Source organism: Gorilla gorilla, chromosome 13 (assembly GCF_029281585.2).
Source record: "Gorilla gorilla gorilla isolate KB3781 chromosome 13, NHGRI_mGorGor1-v2.1_pri, whole genome shotgun sequence".
Classification (NCBI taxonomy): domain Eukaryota; kingdom Metazoa; phylum Chordata; class Mammalia; order Primates; family Hominidae; genus Gorilla; species Gorilla gorilla.
The window spans coordinates 125,552,081-125,571,291 of NC_073237.2; the positions used below are offsets into that span (position 1 = coordinate 125,552,081).

The following is a 19,211-nucleotide window of genomic DNA, read 5'->3' on the forward strand; positions in this document are numbered from 1 at the left end:
CTCTTCTTTTTTTTTTTTTTTTTTTTTTTTTTTTTGAGACGGAGTGTCTGTCACCAGGCTGGAGTGCAATGGCGCAATCTCGGCTCACTGCAGCCTCTGCCTCCTGGATTCAAGTGATTCTCCTCCCTCAGCCTCCCGAGGAGCTGAGATTACAGACATGCGCCACCACGCCTGGCTAATTTTTGTATTTATTAGTAGCGATGGGGGTTTCACCATGTTGGCCAGGCTGGTCATGAACTCCTGACCTCAGGTGATCCTCCTGTCTTGGCCTCCCGAAGTGCTGGAATTACAGGCGTGAGCCGCCGTGTCTGGCCTGATTGTGAATCTCTTCTGAAGGAGGATTTGCTGATGGACTGAATTTGGCTTTGTGAACAAAAAAGGAGTCACGATGCCCTGGTTTTTGGCCTGAACAACTGGCTGGATGGTGGGACGGGGCAATGGCGGCGAGAAGCGGGGGTCGTAGGTGTCTCTCCGGGGTTTGAAAGGCCCAGACAGACGAGTTCTTAGATGTCAGTATCCCAAGAGTAGAGGCCAAACATGGTGGGACCCTTGACTTGCATTCAGCACGGAGGTCCTGGCTGGAGAGAGTTGTCAGTGAGTTGAAGGGACCAGGAGAAGGTGGCAGGAAGGGAGAAGGGGCCAAGGCCTGAGCCCTGGGACTCGGCGGCGTTTAGAGGAAGGGAGACTGGGAACTATGAGCCGGAAGAGAGGAACTACATTGCTGTCTCTCCTCCAGCTGGTATCTACATTTTTTATTTTTTCACACCAAGCATGAGAGGTGTGTGTACAAGACGCATAGTGGCGGCCTGTGGCTGTGCAGCGCCCTTTCCTCTGGCAACAGAACCTTCTTCCCGATGGAGAAGCCACGAGAAAGGGTTGAGGTGGGTCCGGTCAGCCCCCTACTCAGGGGTGGACACATGCCCAGACCTGGCCAATCACAGGGGCCCTGCCTTCCTGTGCACTGTGATTGGCTCTGGGATGAGCTTGTGACCTGGCTGTGCCAATGAGGATCATCCCCAATGCCCTCTGTTAGATCAGGTGGGAAGATGCCCTGTGCCAGGGCTGCTAAGCTGGGAAGATGCCATCCTGGAGGTGCCAGTGGCAAGGCCAGGTACAGGATCTGTGGGGTGCGCTACAACATGAAAATGCAGGGCCCCTTGCTCAAAAAGCAGGAAAAAGTGCCACGAAGTGTCCATAGAACACTTCCTTCCACCATCTCTCAACTTGTCATGGCATTTTAAATTTTCTATTCAATGTCATTCTAAATACAGAAAGGTGTACTTAGAAAGGTGTAATTATTGTAAATAGCATGAATTTTACCATTCATCTTTATATTGCATAATACCAGTTTTATTTATATTTATTAATTTGTTTGTTTATTTTAAGATGGAGCCTCTCTCCCTGTCACTCAGGCTGGGGTGCAGTGGCCAATCTCGGCTCGCTGCAACCTCTGCCTCCCAAGTTCAAGCAATTCTCGTGCCTCAGCCTCCTGAGTAGGTGGGATTACAAGTGTGTGCCACCACACCTGGCTAATTTTTGTATTTTGAGTAGAGACAGGGTTTCACCACGTTGGCCAGGCTTGTATTGAACTTCTGACCTCAAGTGATCTGCCCACCTCCCAAAGTGCTGGGATTACAGGCATGAGCCACTCTGCCTGGCTGTGTAATACCAGTTATAAATATAAACACCAGAGCATTTAATTCATGTGCAGAATCGCTGAAATTGCACAATTCATATTCTGTGGCTTGTCCCTGAGTGTGCCTTGAACTGGCCAGAAAAGACAAACACGAGCCAGGCTCAGGAAGGTTATAGGGGGAGGAGAGGACCCCCTGGTTAAGGTGGTTAAGATAGTGCTTCTCCGTATGGGAGATTGCCACAAGGGTGCACACCCTCCCAGCCCCCTCCACCCCTGCTATGCCTCCGTGTGTACTCTCTCTAGATGGGGCCTGGCAGCTGCTGGATGAACCTTCCAACCAACCACTGGGCTCATGTCCTGAGTCCTGGTACCTCCCCTTCCCACAGGCCCCCACCTCAACCTACAGCAGAGGAGTGGTCTCTAAGTACCTCAGTACCCAGATCAGGGTAGGTGAAAGGTTCACCCCGCGTCTAGACCTGGTCTCTGGTTGGCTGCCAGTCAGGCTGTGGTGCTGCTAATGCACAGCAGTGGCTGCTGTCACCGTGCCCTGCAAGGTGCTGCTCACGGATGCCGGAACTCAACCCTCTCTACGCCTGTGCCCAGGTCCCTGCCGAGGATGGGAGGGAGAGGCCAGGCAGAGCCAGGGCACCAGAGTGCCAGGGGGCAGGGTAGTGGGGGGACCAAGAACCTGTCTCAGGGAGGTGGGGAGGTGGCAGGAGACAGGACTGCACCTGAGTCGAAGCTTCAAACATGCTCCACTCTCTCAGACTTCACTCAACACAAACTCAACGATAAAATGATGTTGAATTTCAGGACAGCAGAGCATTAGACTCCAAGCATGGGCTCATTTGAACATGGGGCCCTGTGTGACTGCACGATCCCTGGCCAGTGGCCTTCTTGTTCTGGCCGCAGAGAAAACCTAAGAAGAGGCCAAGGAGAGGTAGCGAATAAGCCCTGATGACATCATGTGAGCCTCTGTATCCAGCTACGCCTGAGCCGAAACACCCATGGACTTCCCTGTTTCTGTGCCAGGAAATAAATCCGCACTTTGCTTAAGCCAGCTTTAGCTGAGTTTCTGAGGCCTGAACAATATGGGACCCCGAGAGGAGAGGATCCAAGGCCCAGGAATCTCGACACCCGAATCCCTTTCTTGGCTTAAAGAATCTTGGAGCTGTCCATCAACTTGGAATGTCTGCAGGTTGCCTAGAGGTCTCACTGCCCCTCCCCACACGGATCTGTCCTGTTCTGGGGCCACGTCCTTTATCTGTCTTAGGCCTGGATTTCTTTTTATGAACAAAGGGAAGCTTTATTCCCCAGTCTTCCCAGTTCTCCCCAGGCTGTTTGATGTGGGTGTTAAAGGAGACACTGGACTTCCACACTGGGGTGTGTGTGTGTGTGTGTGTGTGTACTGGACTTCCACTCTGTGGTGTGTGTGTGTGTGTGTGTAGTGGCCTGGAGGGTGCCAGGGAGCTGGGGAGGACAGCAGGAAGGATGCATGGAATGTTTAAGAAACATCAGGAAGGCCTGGCATGGTGGCTCACACCTGTAATCCCAGCACTTTGGGAGGCCAAGATGGGCGGATTGCCTGAGGTCAGGAGTTCAAGACCAGCCTGGCCAACATGGCGAAACCCTGTCTCTACTAAAAATACAAAAATGAGCTGGGTTTGGTGGCGCAAGCCTGTAATCCCAGCTACTTGGGAGGCTGAGGCAGGAGAATCACTTGAATCTGGGAGGCAGATGTTGCGGTGAGCCAAGATTGTGCCATTGCACTCCAGCCTGGGCAATAGAGTGAGACTCTGTCTCCAAAAAAAAAAAAAAAGAAACATCAGGAAGTAACTGGATTTGGGGGGCAGAAGGGGGAGGAGTCAGAGGCCCAGAGGTAGTGGGGAAGGGTCTGATTGGAGGAGGATAGGCGGAGCAATATCTTACTGTTTCCTCTTTAAGCCACTCCCTAGAATGGAGTCCATTCATTCATTCGATCATCAAGCATCTATCCTGAGTGAATGTTGACTGTCAGGCACAGCCAGGTCCTGAAGATAATCAGACACCTTCCTGGGGACTAACCTTTCAAAAAAATTTGAGTCCCAATCTATGGAAAGACAAAAAAATCCAACAAAGTTTCTAAGGCACTTCCTCCTGTCTCTTCCCCCAACTCCAGAGTAAAAAGATCTTGATTGGGTCCCGCTGGAAAAGATGCATGTTACTTTTTTTTCTTTTGAGACAGGGTTTTGCTCTGTCTCCCAGGCTGGAGTGCAGAGGCACAATCACAGCTCACTGTAGCCTAGATCTACCAGGCTCAAGTGATCCTCCAACCTCAACCTCCCTAGTAGCTAGGACTATAGGTGTGCACCAACATGCCTGGCTAATTTTTTTTTTTTTTTTTGAGATGGAGTCTTGCACTGTCGCCTGGGTTGGAGTGCAGTGGCATGATCTCAGCTTACTGCAACCTCTGCCTCCCATGTTCAAGCGATTCTCCTGCATCAGCCTCCCAAGTAGCTGGGATTACGGGTGCCCACCACCATGCCCATCTAATTTTTTGTATTTTTAGTAGACACGGGGTTTCGCTATATTGGCCAGTCTGGTCTCAAACCCCTGACCTTGTGATCCGCCCGCCTTGGCCTCCCAAAGTGTAATTTTTGTATTTTTTGTTGAGACGGAGTTTCACTATGTTGCCCAAGCTGGTCTTAGACTTCTGGACTCAAGGGATCCTCCAGCCTCGGCCTCCCAAAGTGCTGGGATTACAGGTGTGAGCCACTACGCCTGGCCTGTTAACTTAAGTCATAATTTTGTTCAACAGGAGAGTCAGTAGGAAAACTGTCATGCATTTTGCAATGAAAAGTTATCTGGGCAGAGCTGACCAGTGCCAATATTGCAGCTCTCATTTACTGGGCACTCAATGTATGTCAGACTCTGAGCTGTAGCAGCCTTACCGCACAGGCAGGTGCCCCCATGCGTGTCTTCATTTTGCAGACAAGGGACTGGAGGCTCAGGGAGGTGAAGGAAAGAGCTTATTGTCACCTAGAAAGCAGCAGAGCTGGCCAGGCGTGGTGGCTTACCCCTGTAATCCCAGCAGTTTGGGAGGCCGAGGCGGGTGGATCACCTGAGGTCGGGAGTTTGAGACCAGCCTGACCAACATGCAGAAACCCCGTCTCTACTAAAAATACAAAATTAGCCGGGTGTGGTGGCGCATGCCTGTAATCCCAGCTACTCGGGACTCAGGAGGCTCAGGCAGTAGAACTGCTTGAACCTGGGAGGCGGAGGTTTCGGTGAGCTGAGATCCTGGGCAACAAGAGCGAAACTGTGTCTCAAAAAAAAAAAAAAAAGCAGCAGAGCCTGGTTTGTCTTGAGCTCTATGTGGCTTTGGAGGCTGAGCTTGGAACTGCCAGCCTGGGCTTTGGACGGGCACCCTGGGTAGGGGTGGTCCTGGGTAGAGATGGCCCTGGGAATCCGTCGGGTGCTTGGCCTTGTGCCTGGTGGTCCACAGTCTCAGAGTCACTCATCTGATATTTAACAACTTACAATGAGGAGTGCTCCACAAGGAACCCTCACATAGCTTGGGATGCTCTCCCATGTTCTGTCTTTGCTGAGGGTCCCTTGGATGGGTGTGTTTGTGGGGCATAGTCTCTGGGGGAAGAGGGGCAGACCCTGGATTGGTCTGGAGCCCCAGCTGGCCCCGCACAACTAGGAAAACTGGTTGGGGCGGCTGACTCAGTGTGTGTTTATACTGGCGTACTCCCCGCCCCCTCCCTCCCTCAGGCACCCTCCCCTCCCGTCCCTGACCCGGGAGAGGAAGGAAGTTCCTATAACGTTCATAGTTGCCACTAGTTCTGCGTGTTGTGCATTGGGCACGGAGCAGGAAGACCTTCACAGGTTGTAACTGGTCCCAGCTTCCTTTGAGGAGACTGAGTCTCAGAAAAGTCAGGCTGCTCCCTCGATCCTACAGGGGCAAAGCTGGGATTGGAATCCAGCTCTGACTGATGCCCCGGATGGAACTCTCATCCACTGTGATTAGAATACAATCTGAGCACCTCCTGCTTTTCTTTCTGGCCCCATCTCCTGCCTCTCCCACTTGCCCTCTCTCTCAGCCAGTTCTATGAACATACTAAATTTATTCATTTTCTTTTTTCTTTCTTTTTCTCTCTCTCCTTTCTTTTCTTCTTTTTTTCTTTTTTGCCGGAGTTTCGTTCTTCTTGCCCTGGCTAGAGTGCAATGGTGTCATCTTGGCTCACTGCAACCTCCGCCTCCCGGGTTCAAGCGATTCTCCTCTGTCAGTCCCCCAAGTGGCTGACAGGTGCACATACCAGCATGCCCAGCCAATTTTTGTATTTTTAGTAGAGACAGGGTTTCGCCATGCTGGCCAGGCTGGTCTCACCCTGACTTCAGGTGATCTGCTCGCCTTGGCCTCCCAAAGTGCTGGGATTAAGGCGTGGGCCACCGCGCCTGGCCTCATGTGTTTAGTCTTCACCCTTTCCGTTCCTTCTGCCTGGAATGCTCCTCCACCGTTGTTTGTCCAGCTGCTATGGTAGAGACTTCTAGCGCTCATCCATGTGTACTCGCCTTTCCTTCCCAGTTACCCAAGAAAACTGCTTTTCCCAGCCCCCTTGCAGTTAGATGAGGGCCTGGGACTCATTCTGGCCAACGTGCTCTGAGTGTGAGTGAGGAGAATCACTTCCAGGCTGAGGCCATGAAGAGCCCTTGCAGGACTCCCCAGCTCTCATTCTGTGCCACGGTGGAGATTCTGGAAGCCTTGTGTTGAGATAGACGCAGGCTGAATTGCTGAGTCACCGTATGGAGGGCAGCAGCCTAGGAGACCTGGCAGTCTGACTCAGACTTTGCATGGTCAAGAAACAAATCCTTTCTACCTGCTGGAGATCTTAAAAGAGAAAGAAATCCTTGTGTTAAATCTTTGAGATGTAGGGATTAATTTGTTACTGCAGCATAGCCTGTCGTATACTAATAGAGCTGATCTGTTCAGGTGTCAGTTGAAATATCACCTTCTCCGATCAAAACATCTAAACTGGTGCCACCCCCACCCCCTCCCCCTCCAACCAGTCCTTTCTTTTTTTTTTGAGACTTTTTTTTTTTTTGAGTCTCGTTCTGTCATCCAGGCTGGGGTGCAATGGTGCTGTGATCTTGGCTCACTCCAGCAGCTGCTTCCTAGGTGCAAGTGATTCTCCTGTCTCACTTTCCGAGTAGCTGGGATTACAGACACGCGCCTCCACACTAGGCTAATTTTTGTATGTTTGGTAGAGACGGGGTTTCACCATGTTGGCCAGGCCGGTCTTAAACTCCTGGCCTCAACTGATCAGCTCACCTCGGCCTCCCAAAGTGCTGGGATTACAGGCATGAGCCACGGGCCCTTACCAATTTTTCTAGCACTGTGTTTATTTTCCTGAAACACTTATCTGCTTGTTTGTTGCCTTGTGTATTGTCTGCACACCTCCTCCCACCAGTAGAATGTAAGCTCTATGAGGGGAGGGCCCTTCGTTTGTCTTGTTCATGGCTGCATCCTTGGTGCCTAGCACAGTGCCTGGCATATATAGGTACTGAATAAATATTTGAATGGGTGAATGTGTGTATATTTATTTTTTGAGACAAGGTCTCACTGTCACTGAGGCTGGAGTGCAGTGGTGCAATCATGGCTCACTGCAGCCTCGACTTCCTGGGCTCAAGCCATCCTTTTGCCTCAGCCTCCCAAGTAGCTGGGACTACAGGCAGGCACCACCATGCCTGGCTAATTTATTTTTTGTAGATGCAGGGTCTCACCATGTTGCCCAGACTGGTCTCAAACTCCTGGGCTCAAGCTAGCCTCCTGCCTCGGCTTCCCAAAGTGCTGGGATTACAGGTATAAGCCACCGGGCCTTGCCTGAGTGCATTTACTGAATGAATGAAACAGGCAGATAACCACACTCACAGGTAGACATGGAATTTGATATTGGTACCTGTGTTTTTCTTTTTTATTGGAGTAAATATATTTACTGATATCCACTTTATATCTAGTTCAGTTAAACAATCTGTAAATATAGGCGGCACAGTGGCTCACGCCTGTAATCCCAGCACTTTGGGAGGCCAAGGCTAGTGAGGTCAGGAGTTTGAGACCAGCCTAGCCAACGTGGTGAAAACCCCGTCTCTACTAATATAAAAAAATCAACAAGGCGTGGTGGCACATGCCTGTAATCGCAGCTACTCGGGAGGCTGAGGCAGGAGAATTGCTTAAACCTGGGAGGTGGAGGTTGCAGTGAGCCGAGATTGCACCACTGCACTCCAGCCTGGGTGACAAGAGCTAAACTCTGTCTCAAAAAAAAAAAAAAAAAATATATATATATATGTATATATATATATATGTATATATATATATGTGCATTTTTTCTTTTGGATATCACCATGGTCCTTCTACCTGTGTTTTTCTTTTCTTTCTTTTTTTTTTTTTGAGACGGAGTCTCACTCTGTCACCCAGGCTGGAATGCAGTGGCAAGATCTTGGCTCACTGCAACCTCCATCTCCTGGGTTCAAGCGATTATCCTGCCTCAGCCTCCCAAGTGGCTGGGATTACAGGCGCCTGCCACTACGTTCAGCTAATTTTTTGTATTTTTAGTAGAGACGGGGTTTCACCATGTTGACCAGGCTGGTCTCAAACCCCTGACCTTGTGATTCACCTGCCTCGGCCTCCCAAAGTGCTGGGATTACAGGTGTGAGCCACCGCGCCCAGCCTCTACCTGTGTTTTTGTTACTCGGATGGGACACAAAGCCTCAGATCATCAGAAAGCTGGAAGCAATGGTTTCTTTTCTGACTCTTGGAATATCAGAGCTGGCTTAGAACCTTCTCTCTTCTCACTCTGTCTTTACAGATGAGGGAATATGGGCCCCTTAGGGAAGTGACTCATCCCAGGGCCCAATTTAAGTCTGTGGCTGAGCCAGAACCTGTGTCTGGGTCTCTGGACTCCTGGTCCAGTGCTCTGTCCACTGAGCTTTGCCTCTTCCTCTTTAGTTTCAGCCCAAGTTCTGAAAATATTTCCTGAATACGTTTGCCTCTTCCTGCCCACCTTGCCACGTAATCCTGTGACTCTGAGCAAATCAGTGGCGACTGATGGCTGGGACTGGGTGGGGCTGAGACAGCGGTCAGAGATGAGAGAGGAGAAGGAACGAGACTCCCTCCGCAGTGCTCCTCAACCATGTCCTGGAGCTGAGCTTGTTGTTTTGTCTCACACCTCTTAAAAAAAAAAAACCAGAGGACAGGAGCGTGGATTCCCGTTGACCAAGGCTGTCAGGTAGAGGACTGTTTCTCAGGGGTTGAGCCTTCCCCCAGCCAGACTGGACCTAGCTGCTCCCTCCTCTCTGCTCCATAGAACACTGGACATCGATTGTAGCACCTGTCATGTCACATTTTTCTCTGGTGTACTGTTCATTTTTCTTGTAAATACAAAGGTGATACATGCTTATTGTAGAAAATTTGGAAAATATAGACATGTATGAATGATAAAATAAAGGTCTTCTGTAATTGCCCACCTAGTAATAACCATTTCAGCATTTTTGAACTTGTATTCAGTCTTTTTTCCTCTAAACGTATGAATAGCTAAGGTCACCTGTACCCAAGACATCCCTAGGCCCTACCAGCTGGGGACATCCCGGTGGCCATGTTAACGTTTCCTGCGGCCACTCCAGCCCTATCCTGCTGGCTAGCATCTTGGCCTGCCCTGAAGCCTTTGCAGTTGTATCTGGGAGTCCCTTGAGGAGCCACATGTGAGATCCCAGCCAGGTTCTGCTTCTGTCTCCCTGCAGCTATCCCTGCCCTAAGTCCCCTGAGGGTGGTCCCTGTTGCTGCCCTGGCCATGGAGCCTGCTGGAAAAATCTAGCCCCCTTGTTCGGCCTCCCCTCCCCTGGTGATTCCTGAGTGACAAAACTGGGAGGCACCAGATGGCCCTGGAGCCTCTTCATCCTGGCCAGGAGCAGGGAGGGTGTTCCCCTTCCAGTGCTGCGTTGACCGTGTTGTCGCCCAGGTTCTGAAGTAGCCATGCCTGTGCTCTGAGTTCCACTGGGAGACACCTCCCTTAGCTCGGCTTGCAGCCCCTCTCTCTGAAGGACATCTTGGGTCTGCCAGCCGGTACTGACCACCCTCCTTTTCTGAGAAGCTTCTGTGATCTTCCAGTGGGCACTAGCTACTAACCACCCCTCATGTCCTGGCTGTACACTTAGGACATTACAGCCTTTCCCTGGGATTTTCTTTTCTTTTTTTTTGAAATGGAGTGTTGCTCTGTGGCCCAGGCTAGAGTGCAGCGGCACAATCTTGGCTCACTGCAACCTCCGTCTCCTGGGGTCAAGTGATTCTCCAGCCTCAGCCTCCCGAGTAGCTGGGATTACAGGTGCACGCCATCACACCCGGCTAATTTTTGTAATTTTAGTAGAGATGAGGTTTCACCGTGTTGGCCAGGCTGGTCTCAAACTCCTGACCTCAGGTGATCCACTGCCTCAGTCTCCCAAAGTGCCGGGATTACAGGCGTGAGCCACCACGCCCTGGCCAATGCTTTTGTTTTCCCTGGGATTTTCTGAGTCGAAAATAAGAGAAGAAGGCAGTTCCTCTTGGGTGACAAAGCTTTGAGAATTGGAGGCCAGGAGCTGCCACCTGTGGCTACAGTGGGAAGCTTGAGTTCAAAGAATAAAGTCACAGGAGATGGAGAGATAGCATCTTGGAAAAGATCTGTGCCTGGATCCTGCTGTGCCTGAAGCCAGCTGTGCCCCTGCCCACTGCACAGTTCTTGCCTTGAGCCAAGAAATCCCACCTTTTGCCCAGGCTGATGCCAGTGGTTCTGCTGTCCCCTACCACAAGTGAGTCTTCAGGAAACAGGGCTCTGCCTTGGATGAGGTGGGTACAGACACCACTGTGCTGTGTGTCTCTTCATCCCTGTCCCTGGAAACTGCAGCATGAAGCATTGGGGGTGAGGTGTGTGTTCCCAACCAGCTAGTTCAGGGATGAAGAGATCCCAGAACCCAGTTTCGGTTCAGCTGGGACTTATCAATGTGACTATTTAAACAACCTCAGAATCATTTGCCAGCTCGCAATGTAATGTTACAAATTCTTACCCACTCAACTGTGAGCTCCAACAGTAGAAACTGGCCACCTCTCAGCTGTGTGACCTTGGGTGAGGTTTCTCATTTCTGAAATGAGGATGCTTACAGTCTCTACCTCAGAGGGTAGCTGGAAAAATTAAACGAGCTAATCCAGAGAGAGGGGCTTGCTGTTCTCGTCATTTGCTGCTATTGTTCACTGTGGTCAGATTAGTGCCTCACACAGGCCAAGCACCAAATGGGAGCTTCGTAAATATTGTCCAGTGATTGGAGGGAGAGCTCCTGGTGTGCATCCCCTGTGCCAGAGGGACACACAGTCACACACACTGTATCTCTTGCTGTAACACACACACACACACACACACACACACACACACACACACAGCACCCAGCACCCAGATCTCAGTGCCCTGCGCAGTGACTCTCCTGGGAGTCCGAGGCATCCCCACCCCTGGCTTCTCTGGAGGGCAGCCGGCAGCTCTAAGGCTCTGGGCTGTCATCCCAGCAGCTCCATGTTGCTGGGAGCGCAGCTTGGAGCCTGGCTCAGCCCTACACCACGTATCAAGGGCAGCCAGACCTGTGGTGTCCTAGGAGCCTGGGGGAGTGTGTTGGGGGGAGCTGCTTAACCTACGAGGACCACGGACTTGCTGGAGCTCTTGCTTCTAGAGCTGCTGCTCTCTGGAAGCTCCCCCTTGTCATCCCCCGGGCACCCAGTCTCTTCTAATTCCCCTACCTCCCTAAGCAGCACCCCTAAGTCCTGTCTGGGGGCTCCACTGGTCTTTTTACTGGAGGGAGAGAGGCTTGTCTGTGGAGCTGAAATGGACTCCTGGTTTGCCTGCCCGCCTGACCCCATCCCCCTTTCAGACGACCCCCATGGCCAGGCAACCCCATCCACCCGCCTCCCGGACCCAGCCTCTCACTTGTGCTATGCACGGGAACATCGGTCTCTCTGGATGTTCTAGGCTGGTATGTTTCCTGCTGCGCCAGTGGCCCCAGGGGTTGTGAGTGGGGTGAAGATGCAGCTTAGGATCAAGTGTTGGAGACAGTGTGTGGCTGGGTGTGGCCCTCAGTGTGGGGTGTAGTGTAGAATCAAGGCTGTGCAGCCTGTTACAGTTTTGTGTGGAATGTCTTGGTGAGACGGGTGGATTGCCAGTGGGTTGCGTTTTGGGTCAAGGAGAATTATACTCAGGGCACTAACCCTTTGTGGGGCTGCCCAGGTCCTTGGGCCCCGTGAAGATAAGGGAGGGGGAAGGGCACCTCTCTTTAGGGTGCTCCCAGAGCGCCCCATCCCATCCCTTGGCATTGCTAGATTCCAGTGTGCGGCTTAGGCTCAGATCACCCGGCAGAGGGGAGAGGAGCCCTCGTCTGGGGTCCTGCTGAGTTCCGAGATCTTATTTCGCACCCCACCATCCACTCTCCTTTACCACAGGGATCCCTGGGGCGGGTGGGGAATTCCCAAGCCCTTTGGCCGGTCCCTTCCAGTGCCCAGCTCCCAACAAAGGGGGCCGACCACGTGCCCCTCCTCGACGCGGGCCTGGAGTGGGGACGCACGCGGCCCCGGGACCCAGCTCAGGCAAGGGCGAGATGCAGACTCCACGCAGCTTCCCGGGTGGACGCGAAGCGGCCCCCGACAGCCCCGCCGCCTCCGCCGAGCCTCGCCCACTCCCAGTCCCAGCTGCTGCAGCGCGCCCGAAGCGGCGCTAGGGGGAGCTCTGGCAACTGGCTTCGTGGATTGAAGCAAAACCGTGCAGCCAACCGCGATTTCCTTGGACTTGCAGGGGAAAATGGGGAGGGAGGAGACGCACTGTTCCCCCTCCTCGGCAGCTCCAGACTCTTCCCGTGGGAGGCCGATGAAGCAGCCCTGGGGGTGAAGGTGCCTTTCCTCCCCGCGACTCACGACCCCAGAGCCTCCTTTTTCCCCACCCCCAACGCGGACCCCCGCGTTCTGGAGAGTGTCCCCGAGAACTTCGCCTCGCGCGACACCGGGATCCAGAGCGGAGCAGTCCCCGGGGACGGGCTTGCGTCCGCCTCTCAGAGTCTGGCTTGGGGGCTTCTTGGCGGCAGCCCCTCCTGTCGCCGCGGGAGGCGCGAAGGCTGGGGTGGGGGGCGCGAGCCGTCCTGCGGGGTGGCTGCGAGGCTCGCACCGGCGAGGGCAGTGTGGGGGCGAGGGAGCCAGCGAGAGCGAGGAGCTGTGGGGAGTCGGCAGCAAACAGCCAGCAGGCTGCCACTTTGCTTTCTTTTTCTCGTTCTTTCTTTCCTAACCCCTCTTTGCAAAGCTGGAACTATCCCGCGCGCCCCCGGGCCCAAGCCGCGGCTCCAGATGTGGATTTGTTTCCAGTGGGGAGAACGCGAGCTTCCCCCGGGCCTTGGCACATTCTCCCACTCTGAGGTCATTCCGTAGGTGGTCAGAGGGGAGCGCGCGCCGGGAGCCTTCCTCCCTCCATCCACTGGGGAGGGAAGAGCGGCGGGTGGGAGGGAAGGAGAGGGAGAGGGGAGGGGCGCGAGGAGGGAGGGAGACGCCGCCAGCACACCACCAAGTGGCACCGAGCAGTGATAACAAACTCAACTTAAAAAAAAAAAAGGGAAAAAGAAAAGGAAAAAACTTCCCCAAGTTGCAGCCCGAGACATGCGGACGTGCGGGCAGAGGCGCGGGGCAGGGAGTGCGGGTGGCCGGCCCTGAAGCCCCCGGCGTCCCCCGGCTGCTTTCCCCGGCCACAGAGAGCTCAGACTCGAGGCCGACCAGGCCCTGCGCCTCTGCCTGGGCAGGAAATGTGCTGGAGGCTGGCTCCGCTTCCCGCTGGAGACCCCGGGGCGGCCAGTTCCCGTGGGGGACAGGACCCCCCTGGAGCGGGGGCGGCCGAGAGACGCGCAGCACTCGCTTCATCCCCAGCCACCAACATCACCCCCCATTCTCCCACCGCCGACCTTGCGGATGTGGGTAGATCCCGCCCGCCCAGGCCCAAGAGAACTGGGGTTTACATGGGGGTGGGCGGGGTCTCTCCCCACACCTCTCTATCCTCTCTGACGCCCCCAGACATCTGAAAACAAGGCACCACCATCTTCTGTAATCGACTTTTTATTAAGATTATAAATTTAAACAATCTGAACAGTTTTACCCGGTGATATACAATTCAGTATGCACAAAAATACAGGGTAATGAGGGAAAAGGGCCGAGAAAGGAAGGATTGGCAACTCGTTTTGGAGTCCACACGGTGCTGATGGCAGAGAACCAGAGGGGCTGCAGACGAACCCCACCTTTTTACAACAAAAGGCTTTTAAATTAAACAAATCTATCGAGCTGAAGACACAGGATGGGGTTCTCACAGGCTCGAACAATGCTGGTTTCATGAAATGCAACCGAAGGCTGAACCAAGGCAGTGCAACTTAGAAGCACACACACAAACACCACAGCTGACCAGGAACTTAGTGCAAAGTCTCCAACGCGGTCGGCGGTCCCGGCCCCTCCCTCCCCCGGGGCCGCCGGGGATCCAGGTGAAGGAATTGACTTCCTTTTTTGTTTAGTGAGGACCGCAGTGCTGGGCATGATGGGAAATGTAGTCCGCCGTGCCCGCCCCCCACCCCTTACCCAAACAGTGTCCGAGAGTGTCGGGGTGTCAGGCGCCACCCCCGAGTCCGGGAGACGGGTGGAGGAGGGGAGGAGAACGGAGCCAGAGGGGCGGGGAGAAGAGGGGTTCAAGGCACCCGCCCAGGGAAGAAAAGAAAAAAAAAGTTGAAGTGTTTTCATTTCTGCCTTCTCATTTTGAGAACTTTGGAGTCCGCCCCCAGAGAGGAAATGTGACCCAAACGTCCCTTTCGGAGATAGAGTTTGCCTTTGTTTTTGCTCAGAATTTCACAAGACCCATTCCTCACCCCACAGAGGGACTCGGGAGAGCGGAACGTCGGGCTTCCCGGGTCTGACAACTGATTGGAATCGGCTTCCCAGGTCCGGCGCCCTCCTGCGCTGCGCCCCCGGCGCGCCCCGGCGGCCAGGGCGCCCTGCCTCGCCCCCGGCTGCCCGGCACCTCCTCCGGGCAGCAGCCCTCCCTCACGTGGTAGGCTCCTCGCTAAACACCACTGCAATCACTACAATAAAAAGAAAAAAGGAGTAGGAGAAACACAAAGCATACTTAAATAGGCGCTTTTTCTCTCTGCAAAAATAAAGTCCAAGATTTTAGATTTCTTTTTTTATTTTACAATTTATAAAACATCAGCCGCCTGCCCCCGCTCACCCCCAGCTCAGCCCCGAGTGGCCCGGCGCCCGCTCGTTCCCTCCTCTCGCCCCTTTGCCGAGTCTTTGTCTGGCCCCAGCCCCGCGGGGCCCCGGGTCCCTGTGCCCTCGGGGGTCCCTAGAAGGCGACAATGGCTCGAGTCCAGGCGCCGAGGCTGGCGAGCGCCTGCTTGGCGCACAGCTGCCCGTTGAGCGGCGGCGGCTGCTCCGAGGAGTCCGGCTGTCGGCTCACCAGCCCCGAGAAGCCGGAGCCAAAGATGGAGATCAAGTTTGAGATGTTGGACGCGTCCGGGGACGAGTCTGGGCAGAAGTCCTCGAAGCGGGCGCGCTTGCAGGGGGCGAACGGGGCGCCCCCGGGGGGCTCGGCCCCCAGCTCGCCCGCGTCCTCCTCGTCGTCTTCCTCCTCCTCCTGGCCAGGGTAATACTTGCGCTTGCAGCCGGCGGCGGACGCCAGGCCCGGTCCCGGAGCGCCCTGGCCACAGCAGGGGCAGTGGGCGGAGGCGCAGCAGTCCTGGTGCAAGTAGCCGTTCTCCACCGTGGTCACCACGTGAGTGTCTAGGTCCAGCACGGTGGTCTGGCTGCTGCAGTGCAAGCCGAAGTCCGAGGGGGTAGGGTATGCGCCCCGGTAGAAGCCGGGGGAGGAGGCGGGGGCCGGGGAGGCGGGCGGAGAAGCGGCGGCTGCCGGAGGGGCGGCCCCTGGGGGCGCGGAGGGCGCGGAGCAGGCGACCGGGGAGCGAGGGTCCCGCGGGCAGAGCGCAGCGGGCGCGGGCGGCGGCAGCGGCAGCGGCAGCGGCGCAGGACCCGGCTGCAGAGGCTCCAAGGGCTGCCCGCGGTGGGGCGCGCCGTGCGGCGGCTGGAGCGCGGCGCACCCGGGCAGCTCCGAGAGCGCCCCCGCGCCGCCCGCGGGCGCTCCGGCCGCCGCCGCCGCCGCGCAGCCCCTGGGCGCCGGGTGCTGGTGCTGGTGCAGCTGCTGCTGGAGGTGCAGCTGGTGGAGCTGGTGCAGCTGGTGCCGGGCGGCCGGCTCGCGCGCCTCCGCGTCCCCGCCGCCGCCAAGTTGGAGCGGGCCGAAGTCGGCCGCGCTGGCCGGCATGCCCGGCGCCGCGTACGCTAGGTGCTGGTGCTGGTGGTGGGGCGGCTGCTGCTGTTGCTGCTGCTGCTGGCGCCGGTAGAGCTCGGCGTAGCGCTCGCTCAGGTAGAGCTGGCGCGCGTTGCGGAGCACGTAGGACACCAGGAGGTTCTTGTGCAGCTTGATGCCGCCGCGCTGGGTTCGGGAGCTGTGGATCTTGCGCAGGGAGATGCTGATCAGGCTCTGGGCGTCCAGGGCGCACTCCATGCTCCCGCGGAGACGGCGGCGGAGCAGCCGCCGCTGCTGCTGCTGCTGCTGTTAACGCTTCTGCTGTTTCTGCCTCCAGCCGGCCGCCGGGCGCGCCGGGCAGGGGTAACGGAGTCCGGGTCAGAGGTTCGGCTGCGCTCCGAGAGGAGCCGCCACCATGCGCCGCGCGCCACCCGCGGGCTCGCGCTCCCCAGACGGCGCCAAAGCAATGAGTCTCGGCCGGCCCCGGCCCCAGCTATTTAGCCGGGTGCCCGGGCCCCGCCCCACATGAGAAGAGCCAATAGGAGCTCTGAGAGTCTCCTGAGTGACAGGCGCAGCCCGCCCCGCGGCTACTCGGCTGGCCAATCAGACCAAGGCGGTTCCTTTGTGCTATTCAAATGCCGAACGGACCCCGGGCCTCCAACGCCGCTGCTGCCTCGAATGTTCTCCTGGGGCTGCCGCGCCGCGCGGGACTCGGAGCCGCCGGGGCCGCAGTCTGCAGCATAGGTCGCCTGGCAGCGGCCACGTTGAAGCCCGCGGCTGCCCTCGCCTTAGGTCCCGGGAGCCGGGGGTCGGCTCACCTGAGTGCTGCGGCGACGGCTCCTCCCCTTTCCGCACGGCTGGGCCTCACCTGCGGCAGGTGCGCGCCGCTCATCGCTACCCCGGCCGCGCGGCGCCTCCACCTGCCCACCTGTCGCCTCCCCGAGTGACCCGCGGGAGTCAAGGCCTCTCTACAGGAGGCTGGTGGAGCCGCCGGCTTGACACTGGGGAACATCAAAGGAGCGAGGTTTTGGGGGTACCCTCTACCGCAGAGAATGTAGGGCCTGACTCCTTGACTTTTTGGTCGAGGGGCCTCTGGGAATGCTTGCGGAAGGGAAGTCCTCCCCATTTGTCTGACAGGAAAAACCAAAACATCGTGCATTTTGACCTTCTCTGATGGAGAGAGTTCCGAGGCCAGGCATGACCCAGGGAGTGTGTGGACCTCGCGACCAGCTGAGGCTCAAAGGCGTCCTGAGAGCCGAAACGCTGAGTGCCCTAATCACCAGCTCTGTAACCTTTCCTTTCGTGCCTAACTAATAATAATGACAATAGGGACTATTATTATGGGCCTAATATGGGGCAGGCCCTTCCCAGCAACTCCCCAATGCCTCACTCTAACGTTTGTAGAGGAGGGGCCTGAGGCTCGGAGGAGTGGAGTGACTTGGGGAACCACACAGTTCCCAGGGGGCGGAGCTAGGAGCTGGGACAGGACCCTGCGCTCCAGACGGGAGGTGGATACCAAAGGCCCGGGGACTCACCGACTTAACTTCTGTTGACACAGTTTTCCTTCTTACCCTGAACCCTTCAGGTCCCAGCTGGGGCCTGAGACAGTGGGAGAAGAGAGGGACAGGATTGCTGATTCCTGGGGGCGCTCTATCTGGACCAAGAGGCCTGAAGGGGGCTGGTAGCTGCTCCCAGGGGTTTCAAAGGTGCCTGGGGTGGGGGCTGCCCAGACAGCTCCGGAGGCTCTTGGAAGTGGTCTGGAGGTTTGCCTGAGGAGGGTCCATGAGTGGATCCCTGAAGGATGAACGAGGTCTGCAGAGTCTCCCAGAGATAGGTGGACCTTGTGGGGCTGGACTCAGGGGAGGCCCATGAGCAGACGTCCTGCTGCTTCACCGCCTCCTCAGGGGATCTTCTGAGTCTCTGCTTTTTGGGGCTTCCTTCTGAGTTCTCAGCACCTACTTCATCCCTTGGCGGGAGTGGAGAGACCCACCAGCCCACCCTGTGGTCTCTGGGTCTTTCTTTAGTCTTAAGAATTTCCAAGATTTCTGCAAAAGTTTCTTAGCATCTACTCCATGCCAGGCGTTGAGAGTGAAGACAGAGTTAGCGGGTGTTTACCTCATTTTTCCGATGAGGAAACTCGGACACTGACAGCGTGAGACTTGCCCAAGATCACATGGCCCCAGGCCTGGTGCTCTGTCCTTCCCTTGGCCCCCTTGAACAACCTCAGACTGGTTTGGGCCCCTGTGACCAATAGCACCTCTCCAGGCCTCCTCCCAGAGAAGCCAGGATTGAAATTTCAGGGGACTTCAGATAAAGGATGTCCTACCTACATTTTATTGGTGATACAGACCTACAGGGCTGTGGAACTTGCTCAGGTGATAACACGTAGAAGTAAAAATACACTGCCCTTCACTTCCCTGGTGCCTGTCTTAAAGGCACACAAAGACTTTATTTATGGCTGGGCGCGGTGGCTCACGCCTGTAATCCCAGCACTTTGGGAGGCCGAGGCGGACAGATCACGAGGTCAGGAGATCAAGACCTTCCTGGCTAACACAGTGAAACCCTGTCTCTACTAAAAATTACAAAAAATTAGCTGGGCGTGGTGGCGGGTGCCTGTAGTCCCAGCTATTTGGGAGGCTGGGACAGGAGAATGGTGTGAACCCGGGAGGTGGAGCTTGCAGTGAGCCCAGACGGCGCCGCTGCACTCCAACCTGGGCAACAGAGGGAGACTCTGTCTCAAAAAAAAAAAAAATAAGACTTTATTTATTTATGTTTGAAGTTCACCTTTGAGACATCACTAGCGTGCAGAGGGAACTGGGAGCTCTTACCGGCTTTACAGCTGTGAGGACTCTGTATGCAACAGTGAAGTCTGGGATCCACAGTGTCTGGCACATTGCAAGCCCACAGCTCCAGAGAATATTATCAGCACTGATTTTGGGTCTTCTTTCTGTCATGGCCCAGTGTTTATTGGGGGAAACTAAGAGTTTACGTACCTTGCTTGAGGTCACATACCAGCAAGGGGTGGAGTCAAGATCTGAGCCCAAACCCATCTGTTTCCAGGGTGGGAGTTCACCAGAGGTTCCTCCAAATCAGCTTCCGCTGTCAGTGGAGCCAAGGCCAGTTCTCAGGGCCCAGCTCTTGGTGAATATGATCTTGGTTTGATCGACCCCCACCGCTTTACTGCCAAGTGCTGTGGGACCAGGGCCCAT

At 55.5% G+C, this 19,211-nt stretch overlaps 2 protein-coding genes across 3 annotated transcripts in view; one reads left to right on the forward strand and one right to left on the reverse strand.

Annotated features, from left to right (window-relative positions):
• Positions 1-9,139, forward strand: part of PTPA (protein phosphatase 2 phosphatase activator) — a 59,988-nt gene extending 50,849 nt beyond the window's left edge. Inside the window, exon 12 of one of the 2 annotated variants that reach the window (XR_008668583.2) lies at positions 8,625-9,139. The gene's annotated coding sequence lies outside the window, so the exon portion shown is untranslated. Of the gene's footprint in view, positions 1-2,022; positions 2,084-8,624 lie in introns of those variants that run through there. The other variant, XR_010130373.1, reaches the window with a different exon arrangement.
• A 4,620-nt stretch (positions 9,140-13,759) lies between these two features.
• Positions 13,760-16,474, reverse strand: IER5L (immediate early response 5 like). The gene has a single exon (XM_055351316.2). The coding sequence runs from the start codon at positions 16,258-16,260 to the stop codon at positions 15,046-15,048; it is 1,215 nt and encodes a 404-aa protein (XP_055207291.2). The 5' UTR covers positions 16,261-16,474; the 3' UTR covers positions 13,760-15,045.
• Positions 16,475-19,211: the final 2,737 nt, after the last annotated feature.

Excerpts from the sequence above, each read along its gene's own strand:
- IER5L (XM_055351316.2), bottom strand. The coding sequence starts at position 16,260 with ATGGAGTGCGCCCTGGACGCCCAGAGCCTGATCAGCATCTCCCTGCGC.